At 38.2% G+C, this 12,138-nt stretch overlaps 1 protein-coding gene and 1 pseudogene across 1 annotated transcript in view; both read right to left on the bottom strand.

Moving 5' to 3' along the window:
* Positions 1–101: 101 nt before the first annotated feature.
* LOC100407129 (proteasome subunit alpha type-6 pseudogene) lies at positions 102–1,698 on the bottom strand (annotated as a pseudogene).
* A 5,742-nt stretch (positions 1,699–7,440) lies between these two features.
* The window catches only part of RAP2A (RAP2A, member of RAS oncogene family), a 34,331-nt gene continuing 29,633 nt past the window's right edge, over positions 7,441–12,138 (bottom strand). The window contains exon 2 of the mRNA XM_002742491.6: positions 7,441–11,237. Within this exon, the coding sequence (XP_002742537.1) occupies positions 11,000–11,237 (238 nt within the window). The 3' untranslated portion in view covers positions 7,441–10,999. The remainder of the gene's footprint in view (positions 11,238–12,138) is intronic.

The following is a 12,138-nucleotide window of genomic DNA, read 5'->3' as shown; positions in this document are numbered from 1 at the left end:
ATATACATTTAAATAGCCATATGTGGATGTGGCCAATGGCCACCATACTGGACAGATTCTATCAAATCATGAATTGTTTAATGAATCAACTGCACCAAAGATAATAAAGAAATTAGTTTAATATAGAAAGAATCTGTAACAACAGAAAGCAAACAATCTTTTTTACTTTTTTACATTTTTTTCCCCAAAAGCATTGTATACAGAGTCCTAACCACTTCAGCAGTGGGAGAAGCTCCTTTTTCAATCCAGAGACCTTCATAAAGTTGGTTTGTTGTCACCAAACACAGAAGAAGTGGCATCACAAATTTGGTGAACTAGGGACAATGTTTAGTCTCTTTCTGGTGGAACAGAAAAGTGAGGTCAATCTCTGCTAGTGTTAAGAATCCTGAATTCAGGAATTTCAACAGTAACTACTTGAATTTCTGTCTCTGAAGGTTTTAAATCATTGATAGCACAGTAAATAGGCATGTAACTGCAGTTGCCACTGAGTTCAAATGCCCAAATTTCTTCTTCACTTCTTTTTCAAGGAAGCTGGTTGACTCAGCTGGTTTAACTCCTGCTGCAGTGGCTTTAAACCCACAGTAGTAACCCGTAGCATCACACTTGTACACCCGAGGGCCTGGCTCTTCAAATAGACTAATTAAAATCAGACAACAACCCAGGGACCTCATTTCAGCATTCTGTGCATAGACCTGAGTAATATCAGCAATTCTTTCTACACAGCATGTCCACAGGAATCTAATAGCCATACTTATATTTCCAATTAGCTGTCTTGTATTGTGCCCTCTGTTCCCGGGATCTGCTGTCAGCTGTCACTCCCGTGATCACACTGCCAATGTTTTGGTCATCTTGAATAAGTGAGTCCTGGAATCCAGGAATTTTTCAGGCACTATCTTCTGTGTAACGATCACTGCTCAGTCTTTCCTTCTGATAGGTACTGATGTAAGGCCACCCTGATGAATAGCCTTAAAAGCATATTCCACTTGGCAGAGCCGGCCCTCAGGTGAAAAAATTATAAGGCGGTAGTCAAAACCAGTGCTGGAACCATGGAATGTGTTGGTACCCCACTACTTCACTCACAGTCTCTGGCACAGTGTCTTTTGTATTAACTCTTGAGCAGCTGACAACAGCTACAGTTGAATGTTATCCCAATGGGAAATTGCAGCAACGCTTCTAAACTCATAAATAGAACAAGAAATGTCTTTAAGATACAGAACTGTGAAACTTGGAGGAGATCCCTGCCTAAAAATTTTGGTAAGGGTAGAGAGTTTCCATGGCAACGAAGAATCCATCCAAATGTAATTAGAAGTGAGTGACTAGGGGATCTATATTGTTCAGCTTTAGTACGTTTTACCTTTAATTACATTTTTCTAAGCCACTCAGATGCTAATGTATCAGACAATATTTGTTTAGAACTGAAGTGACAAGTCATTGTAATAAGAAGAAAAAGAGGACACAGTCATCTTAAAGAAACATTAGAAACTCTTCAGATAAAATGAAAAGGAAAGATGTATTCTGTTGCTACTCTTTGCAGTTCCTTTGAGTCATGAGCAGAGGAGTCATTATTTATAGTTTTCCACTTAGATTCACATTTCCTCACTGAGGATGTTTTCAGGCCTTACTCTTAAGAACTCTCTCTTGGTCCTTCCCAAGAAGCACCTGCCCTGGTTCTCCCGCCAGGTTCCAGTCCGCAGCCATTACTGCCTGCTCTTCTCCACTCCAATCCCAAGCCCAAGGTTATGGCCACGGGCAGCTTTGAGAGGCTCCACAAAGGAGTCAACAGATCCAATGGCAGTGACAACCACTGTCCTCACAGTTTTAATGCTCACCAATCAATTTTATGTATTTGGAAAGAAGTCAGTCATTTGAAAAAATTATGCAATGACTACTGTTGGTATGAGTGAATGAGAAGAGTTTTGTGCATTTTTATTTTGTTTTCGTTACAAATCACATGTCCCTGGGCGCTGAAGGAAAATGCCCGGAGTTGTTGAAACCAGCTGCTCAAGTGAGCTAATTCCTCTTGCAGAAAGATGTTTATTGCTAGAAAAACAACCACCAGGCCAACATCATTCTGTAAAGGAAATAATGTGAATGACTTAATTTGCAATTATCTGTGTTTAGGATATGGAGAAAATCCAGTGACATGGGGCTACTGAAAGGTCCTCATGGCACATAAGGCAAAAGAAGGAATGAAGAGGGAAGGAGCAGGGAAGAAAGTGAAAACACAGCTGAATTTGTTTAAGGGGCCCATACAGGTCTAGCCCAACTCTTCCATTCCACTTTCACGGGGTAAACTCTGCAATTACTTGTTTGCTCTTGCTGTCACCTCAGGACAGCAATGCCCTAGTCAACCACAAAGGCAGCAAAAGATCACAAGTAGGGCTCTCTGGGCAGTGAGTATTGAGAGTCTCACGTGACGTGGAACACCCAGCTTAATCCAGCGATTCTCAGTGGGAAAGGAGTAGAGCTCAATCTGCAGTGGAAGGAGGTTCCCAGATTTCCAGGGCAGGGGAAGACTGACTTCTTCTACAGTGATCCACGTGGATTTTGATGCAGCCCCATAAGGGGAGGGCCACATTTTCCTTCTTTTGAGAGTCTCTGTACATGATAAAATTTGATGGAACTATGCTGCACATGTGAAAGGGAGGTAGGAAAAATGTTAGGAAGCATTGTTTTCTTAAAAAAAAAAGTCTTTAGTCTCCTTCTATCTAGGACAGCCCCTTAACCCCCATACCATTATTTTTGTTTTTTAAGACATTGACACTTTTGAAATATCCAAACCTATTTTTGTGGCATGTCCCATGATGTAAATGTGTCTGGACTGTTTCTCCACGATTAGATTCAGGTGAAGATACCACATAGGTGACACTGGGTGCTTCCTTTTGTGTCACAGAGGGGCCCGTGATAGATTTTTGACCCTTTGTTGGTAGTTCTTGGTTTGATCACTTGGTTCATGTGGTGTCAGCCAGGTCTTGTCACTGAAAAGCTACCTCTTTCCCTTGGCAAATAAGAAGTAATTTGTGAATATCAGTTTCCCTCTAACCTTTCCACCCAATGGCCTCGGCATTGCTGATTGCTGATCCTTCCCTGAATCAACTTTTAAGTGGAAGATTGGAAAGAGATGATTTCTTGGTGCTGTCTTTCATATCTATTAGCTAGTATCCTGTAAATGACTAATCCTCATTATTATTTTTTAATTTCACTATGAACTTTCAGATTGTTTTTTTCTTAAGCTGTTTTTTGTTGGACTTCATACCCTTTGCCTTGAGAAGTATTTACCAAACTATGAGATATTGGTCTTGTGAAATGTTCTAAGGAAAACTAGCATCCTATGGTTAATTTGCAGAACATAATGTATTTATATCTCACAATATTACATAATCCACATTAAGACACTGAAAGCCACAAGAACCTATTTAACTTTGTTTAAGCAGGTGTTTCTCAAATTTATTTGACCATGGAAATCTTTCTCCTATTCAACATTAGTACTTGATGAAACACATTCATGGAAACACTGGCCAAGAGCCAGCTCTATTAATTAAATGTTTAAATATTTCATTAATAATATGAAACAAAGACCAAGGATGATGGTTGGTATATCACTGTTCAGTAAACCGTGTGATTACAATTGTTATTTTCCTTAGAGAAACATGAAATGAAACCCACAGTGACATACCACCACACTCCCACCAGAATGTCTAAAATGAAAAATGACAAAGCCAGACAGTGCCAGGTATGTGTGGAAGGTGCAGTTGGTAGACGTCATGAGGCACCACCTGGACCTCCTTTCAGTCAAGTGACTGTTGCCCTGCTGCTGAGTGTTCTGACAGCCTTCACTCTCTGATCCTTCAGGGATTGCCTATGCATCCTGTCCAAGGTCACGGCGACTGACAGGCAGAGGGTACAGAGGACTAAACCATCTTGGCCCAACTCGGGACAATTGTAAGTGTCCCATTCTAACTCCCCCTGCTCTGGGAGTTGTTGGCATGTATTGCACCGCTTCTCCCTCTGTCCATTCTTACTTCCTCTACTCCCTTCCACAGGAGTTAATCCCAAGGACACTTGGTAATTAACATCCTGCACACTAAGCTCTGTATCACGGTCCACTTCCCAGGCAGTCCATCCTGTGACATGCTGCAACTGGAGTTCTCACACATTGCTTTTTTGTGTAAATTGGTACAACCACTCAATAAAACTATCATTGTTTACCAAAGCTGACAACAAGCAAATCTTGTGGTTTAGCAATTCCCGTCCTAGATACTGACCTAGGAGTACTGTGTCTATCCACCAAAAGTCATGTACACGAATGTTCATAGCAGCTTTATTCATGATAAACTCAAACTGGAAATGACTCAAATGTCCATCAACTGTAGATTGCCTCCTTTCCTCTTCTCCCTCTTTTTATTTTTTTGGAAGGAGTCTCTCTCTGCCACCTAGGCTGAAGTGCAGTGGCATGCTCTTGGCTCATGGCAATCTCTGCCTCCCAGATTCAAGTAATTCTCCTGCCTCAGCCTCTAGAGTATCTGGGACTACAGGCACGCACCACCACACTTGGCTAATTTTTGTACTTTCAGTAGGGACAAGGTTTCACCATGTTGGCCAGGCTGGTCTCGAACTCCTGGACCTCAAATGATCCACCTGCCTTGACCTCCCAAAGTGCTGGGATTACAGGCAAAGGCTATGGCACCCAACCCTCTCCCTTTGTCTTGCCATCCCTCTAGAGACTACAGGGGTCAGAGGAATTCACAGGCTTTCAACAGATCCAGGTCCCCTCACCTGGAGAGAGTTCCCACATCAGGGTTTGGAGGCCAAATATCTAATAGCAACATTTTCCAAATTGTGCTCCAAAGAGGGCTACTATGTATAATCTAAAGACAGTGTCCTGGGGTCTAGTCAGTTTTGGGACATCAGTGGAATCTGAGTTTTTTTCCAAGATGTGAGATGCATTACGTGGGATTTCCCAAACTTGCTTGACTCTGTAATTTTCAGCAAAACCTCTTAGGATATCAGACCTCTTCAGAACACACTACCCAGCTGTGCTATGAACATACCAACATTTTAAACTAAAATTCTAAAACCTAAAAACATCTGGAATTTACCTATAGGCATGGTATTTAACTACAGTATCTGATACATAGAACCCTTTGCCCTGCTGTCCCCAGCCTGCCTCTGTATCCCCACTCCCGCTCGCTAATCCTATTGTTAGCCTGAGTTCTTTCTCAGGAAGTAGACCCAGCCGGTAATAGCAGAGCCCTGAAGCCCTGCTGTACTGTTATCCAGCTCCACCCTGTCCCACAGACACCTCAAGTTTCCAGGAGGGAACTAGCTCAGGCTGGTGCATGATCTTGAAAAGAACAGATCCAGCAGCAGTCTGAGGCTGTGCCCGGGAGTTTAGCTCAGCTTGGGCTACTGGGATGCTGACATGTGAAAGCAGGGGAGGTACAAATTATTTCTTGCCAGTAGACTAAAATGTATCGAGAGAAAAGGGAATGGCAAGGAGACAGGACTAGGATGTCTTTAACTTCAGGGTTTACGTGTAGATGAACATCTCTTATATTGTCACAGTGCTAGATGCAGGTATAACCTCTCAATAATAGCTGAATGGGCAGGGAATGAGTGGATTCAATTTAAGTAAAAGGATTAACAGTGGGGAAAAGGTAATTTAGAGTTAGAAGCTTATTAGAAGTTAGAAAAGTTAGAAGAGTTTCTAACTCTGCTACTTTATTAGCTGTGTGACCTTCAGTGATTCATTTTTAGTACTTAGAGCCAGTTTCTCAAAAATACCATCAAGTTATCTTTCTACCTATGTTTATATACTTGCATATGTATATATTTGCATAGGAAGATGCTGGGAATGATTTACATCCATTGTTAACATGGATGTTTTGGGGAACTGGAAGTTGGGGTGACCTTTTTATTTGCTTCACTAATCCTGATGTTTTTAAAGGCAAAAAAGCACATCACACTCAAAATAGTCAGTGTAAAATTGTAAATATGAATCATTCATACCTAAGTCTTTGAAATGGATCTAAGGTTTTTTTTATAAAAAATTCCCATAAGCTAAACCAATTATCATTCCTTCACTTTCTTATTCCCAACTCATACATACTAAATAGGGCTTCATATTTACTCTTTCAAGCACTAGCCCTCTACCTTTTTCTCTGCTGAGAAATCTTGGAGAAATCCTTACAGGCCAACGTGAAGACTACTAAGAAAATATAAAAAGAAAGAACACAGCATCTTACCTAGAATAGCAGCAAATCTTTTAAAACTCAGTACTTCCATGTTGGGGATGCTGAATATTATCTAAAAATTATAAAATATTAAAAAATTAGATAATATTCAATAATATAAAACCAGTTGAAATTATCCGTAACAGCTGAAGGGCCACTATGTTTTATTAGTATTTACGTGGCAACATTTTAAATTAAGAAACAAGAGGTCAACAGCTTCTTTTGGAAGTTTGTGATAATATTCTCTGCTTCACAGATCCTAGAGGTCAGCTGGGTTCCAAATCAGGCAGCACCTTATTCCTTTAGCCATGTATCTTTTCATTCGTGGACCTCTAACAAACAAATAGTATAACTTGAGAGAATTTCAAAGTACTATTTTTTTAGCCTCAAAGGCATTCTTCCAATTTGGGATTAGATAGGTTTAAATAATATTTACAAAGAAAAATTTACAAACACTTGAAATAAAATTTTGAAGTTCTTCAGAAGATATTACTAAAATGTAGGCACGTTTTCCTTTAAATATCTGGGATTCTATCTACAGTGCCTCTGTTATATTCATTCAAATTAATTCTTATAATCTAAACAATGAAGCTTCTCAACTGGTGGAATGCTGCCAGAGGATTTCAGCAGAGTTTGAAGGCAACATAACCAAAAGGAGTAATTTAAATTGGCTTAGGAAATGAATGGGCTCCTTATCAGAGCAGCTGAAGGCTGTATACAATTAACAGCATCTGTCAACATTCACAGGGCCCCATATAGAACAAGCAGGCCCTACGGCCTGGCTGCAACCTTCAGCTTCTGGCACCTTCGGATCCATGTGACCTGAAAACAGAAAGACAGCTTCAAGCCATCACTAGAAGGATACTGAATCATTTTAGTGATATTGCCAATTAATGTTAATTATTTATAACAATTCTGTTAACCTTAGCATCGGGCTTCAATTTAACAAGCTATCATACAAAATGTCATCTGTGGAGATATGTTAATATTTATAATAATTGATTTTTTAAATATTTTTCATGTTATTTTGAAAGACCATGAAAATTATCTACCTACCTGTCTTTTTATACGATGAACTCTCAATTTAAATCAACTAAAATATTTTTGTATGAGAAGTACTAAATTCATTTTATATGGCAATTTTTAGTTGTTTTTGTATACAATAAATTTCTGTCATGCGTATGTACAAAACAAAACAAATCCAGAGTTTCATTAAATAAATTTATTTGTTAAAATAATTTAACTCCAAATACAACTGTTGAATTTGCATTGAGTTATAACTACAATTTATGTTTTAATTGAAATGTCAAGATTTAACAACTGACGTTGTTACAAAACAATAAACTCTTGTTCAATTTTAAATGGTCAGTTGTATTAGAGCGCAACAATTAACTGTGAACTATATCTCTGGGAAACCTCAAATCAATAATGGTAAGTCTGTTTCCAAAACCCACTGCAGTCATTCTTGAAACCCTGATCAAGATTTAATAGATGCACAATGACATGTTAAATTTTAAAAAAAGAAAAGACCCCCATAGTCCTTAAAGTTTGATTGGCTAAGGGACAATTAAAGCTTACCCAGTGCTAACACAAGACTACTGATAAGAACAAAAATGTAAAAAACAAAACAACAACGAAACCCATACACACAAACAAAAACCAGCAACAAACAAAGCACTTTCATATTCATACATACACTGACACCATTAACATTCATACTGGAAAACCCTTAAAAACAAATACCAGACAGCCTTAGGCAACATTTCTTTATATAGAAAAGCAAATATCAGTAGTATTACCACAGAAAAGTGATGGCGACTATAGCAATTCGAGTCAAAAGTTCAGTCCTAATTCTACAAACCAAAGGAGAAAATCATCAAAGCACCTTTCAATAGTTAAAGAAAAGATTTTATGTAATACTTTTGATCCGATGCTGGCTCGTGTTGTGAAAGTTGAACAAAATGAAAGGCATCAGTTACCATCACTATCACAGTTTAAAAGAACCCAAAAGTTGCAACAGCAAAAGAAAAAAAATTTTAAAGATGCTGCCTTTGTATAAAAGTAAAAAATAAAAGAAAATCACAAGAGCTAAAGAAAAAGTGGGTCTTTGGATCAAACCATAATATTTTTAAGGCATGTTAGAAAAACTTTCACTTATCTAAGTTGCTAGTCTGATCAGGGCATAAAATAGTGACCCAAGTCAGCTTTCTTCTGTAGCCACTAAGATTTCTTCTGTAGCCAACAGATGTAATCTTCCTGTTCTTAAGCGTTTTATTACTACAGTATCTCAACAAACACATTCATCTGCCAGCTGAGTTATATACACACCAGATGAATACAAATTTCCAGTTTCAGAATGTCCTTGATGCCTTGGTCACTAAATATGCAAGGCTGCAGGGAAACACTGATCAGGCAGCCAGATGGGTTATTATTCACGTCTTTACAGTAAAAGCCCACCTTGTCATCTGACACAAATGTTTTTAACTAGTAATATAACTCAGAATTTTAGATCATCTTTTCCACTTGACATTCTCCCATACCTTTCATATTATTTAACCTATTTTCACATCATAGCAAGCCATAATGTCAAACTGTGGGATCTTTATAGATATTTCTATTTTGCAATCTTACTTGTCAAAAATTTCTATTAATTATAGAATTCTAAAGAAAGAATCATTCTGAGAAGTTAGAGGATTCAAAAATCAACCAACTCAGAATTATTTTTATTTCAGTAGAGAAATCTTCTCTCTTGAATCTCCAATTTCTCTACATTTGAATCAAACCAACTTTTACGCAGTGAAATTTGTTTCAATAAAATTGGTTAACATTTTTTGTCCTATAAACAAGGTGCTTCATAATTGAGGATTATAAAAAATTATACTGAAGAATGTAAACATTCAAAATTCAAAGATTTTTGATAACTATGGCCAGCTTTCATTCACATATGCCTTCAGCTTTCTCATTATGAAAAATACTATCGACTGTTTTTTCTTCTTCATCCTTTAAGCTTAATGCCAGTTATTAAACACTTGGGGGGCTACCAATGATTTCAAAAAAGTATAAAAGACACTTTAATAATTGAAAAGAAAAAAGCTTTTGATACACTATATTCTGCAGAATAGATTCTTAGTATAGGCAATTATCTCTGACTTGTGCCAAATTCTTAGGAACAAGAAACACACATGCACACACAAACACACACTCTTCTCTCAGTTACACACATAAGACCAGAGGTTACTTGCACAAGACTGTGAAACCAACAAAATGTGGGGTGGTATATAGATCGCAGGCTCAGTGATATTGCAGTTCTGAAGGCCAAATTCTTCTCCCAAGGCCCAGCTCAGGATACTCTTTTCAGCATTTATAACTGAAGTTAGCTGAAGACCCTTCTATACTTGATTGTAAAACTTATGAATAGGTTTTTTCTGTGCCATTAGTCATGCAAATGATAAATACTTCACGGCTGTAAAAACCAAAAATGTCAGAGCTTGAGCACCTTTTCAAAACAAAATATTCACTCCAGCTTTATTTGCTACTTCAGTAATCAGGGCAAAATTGTTCTAAGAAAACCTTTATATAATTCTCCAGGAAAAATTAAAGATAAAAAGCTTTTGTCCCTTACCTTCCACTCTATAATTTATGTTCTACTTTTAAGCCCAAATTATTTCACATGGTTATTCCATTTTTAAAATGCCTGCAATAAAGCTCTCCTACAGCAAACTTGATTTGGAAAGCAGGTTAGCTACGGGCCACGCTACAACCATAGCCCTTAGAGGCCAGAAGGAATTCGCTGCTTTAACGAACTGAAAAATGCCAGATATTCGTATTGTCCTGTGAGGTTTCTGCAAACGGGAACATGTGGATGCAACATGGCTTCATTTTCCTTATATGATGGTACTAGTGTATCTATTAGAATGCTTCTTGTTAGTAAGGCTAGGCAATCTTCCCATCACAGTTGCTTCCCTCTTGTTCAGTAAAGTTATAAAGACCACCCTTGCTCGGTTAAAAGAGGGTGGGTCTGGAGTTTAATTCTGATCAAACCCTTGTGAAAGCCTCCATTTTCTGTGGCAAAGCAGGTGATTTAACAAAGTCTAAAGCTAGACTGTATTTTTACATAACCTGTTCTGACTTTTGCTCTATCAAGGATTGAAGCATGAGTTAGTTCCATGTCACAAATTAGAATAACAGCTACAATTAAGCATCAATTTTGAAAAACAGAAATGTGTTAGCTGAGCAAAGAATCTCTCCCTGTAATGCTGTTGGCAGGTCAGCTGTTATTATCTTACTTGACGGAATACATTGGTTAGAAGCTCTATCCCAATTCCTGAAATTCAGTACTCTTGTAGGAAAATATTTCTCCTTTACTTATTTTTTTAAAGAAGACAAAATATTTTAATTGTAAGTGGTCATAGGAATCTTCTGGTTTCTCCCTTATGGTTATTTTAAATTTATACAGTAGTTGCTTCTGTCAACTCAGCGACAATGCCATCATAGCTTTCAAATGAGATCACCCTGTAGATCGATGGACTATGCCTTAACGTTGCAGATGCAGAAAGGAGACTGAGGACAAATGGTGAAAACTGTAGTTACTGAACCCAAATGTTACTCAGAGATATCAACTGACAATCACTGCTCAATTCTGAATAAGGGCTGCAGTTCTCTGTAGATTAACACCACGCATCCTGTGAGTCCTGCAGAGGAGTAGGTGAGTTTTCTATCACCTACAACATTGGGCAAATCCCATCCAGGACAGCCATATTTGGATGCTATTGTATGTTACATGCCGAACAGCATGGGTCATCTTTGTCAGGCTGAGCAGCATAGTTCATCTGCCTCACAATTTCTGCAAAGAGTTCGTCCACCATTGTTTTACTCTTAGCAGAAGTCTCCATAAAGGGGCAGCCCCACTCTTCAGCAAGGGCTCTGCCTTCATTGGATGATACTTCTCTCTCACTTTCCAGGTCCACTTTGTTCCCAACCAAGATGACTGGCACTTTCTCATACCTATGAGAGAAGAAAGAAAACACACACATACATTGTAACAGCACCAAGTTAAAGAGGTCACATGTATTTTCATTTTGGGGGGATATTCCAACATAAATGATATCTTTTTTTTTTTTTTGAGATGGAGTCTTGCTTTGTCGCCTAGGCTGAAGTGCAGTGGTGTGATCTCAGCTCACTGCAACCTCTGCCTTCCAGTTCAAGTGATTCTTCTGCCTCAGCTTAAAGATAGGCTGATCTTTAAGTCTCAGCTGGGACTACAGGTACGTGCCACCACGCCCTGCTAATTTTTGTATTTTTAGTAGAGACAGGGTTTCACCATATTGGCCAGGCTGGTCTCAAACTCCTGACCTCATGATCTGCCTGCCTTGGCGTCCCAAAGTGCTGGGATTACAGGCATGAGACACTGTGCTTGGCCCACAAATGGTATCTTTAGTTGCATGAAAATGATTTGTACCACTTGGCTTGATACTTATCTGAGGGCATTTTGAAGCTGCTCTCACAGTGGATTATAAAATGAGTTTTATGAAATGATATTTTTAATTAATCAATTATACATCCTTTGACATTAATTTATCTTTCCAGATATACTTGGAAAATTATTCTTGGAAACTCAGACTAAATCCTCTTTTTTTTCCCATTCTGAGAGACGCTTTTTCAGTTGATCATGTAATACATAGATCCAATGAGTAAACAACTTATAATTATCAGCATTTTACTATATTCTATGTGTGTAAAATTGATCATGTTCTTTCTAATATTTCTCAAATAAGAAAAACGCTAGTAGAAATCATTCAAATGGAAGCCATCAAATACAACCACACCCCATCCCTTCAGAAAACCTTTATGGATTAGTTAGTTCAAAGAGAAACAATAGGATTCTTTTAGGACTGACAAGAATTCG

The sequence above is a fragment of the Callithrix jacchus genome, chromosome 1 (genome assembly GCF_049354715.1).
Source record: "Callithrix jacchus isolate 240 chromosome 1, calJac240_pri, whole genome shotgun sequence".
NCBI lineage: Eukaryota > Metazoa > Chordata > Mammalia > Primates > Cebidae > Callithrix > Callithrix jacchus.
The sequence above is the reverse complement of the archived record's forward strand: the minus strand, read 5'-3'. Positions and strand labels throughout refer to the sequence as shown.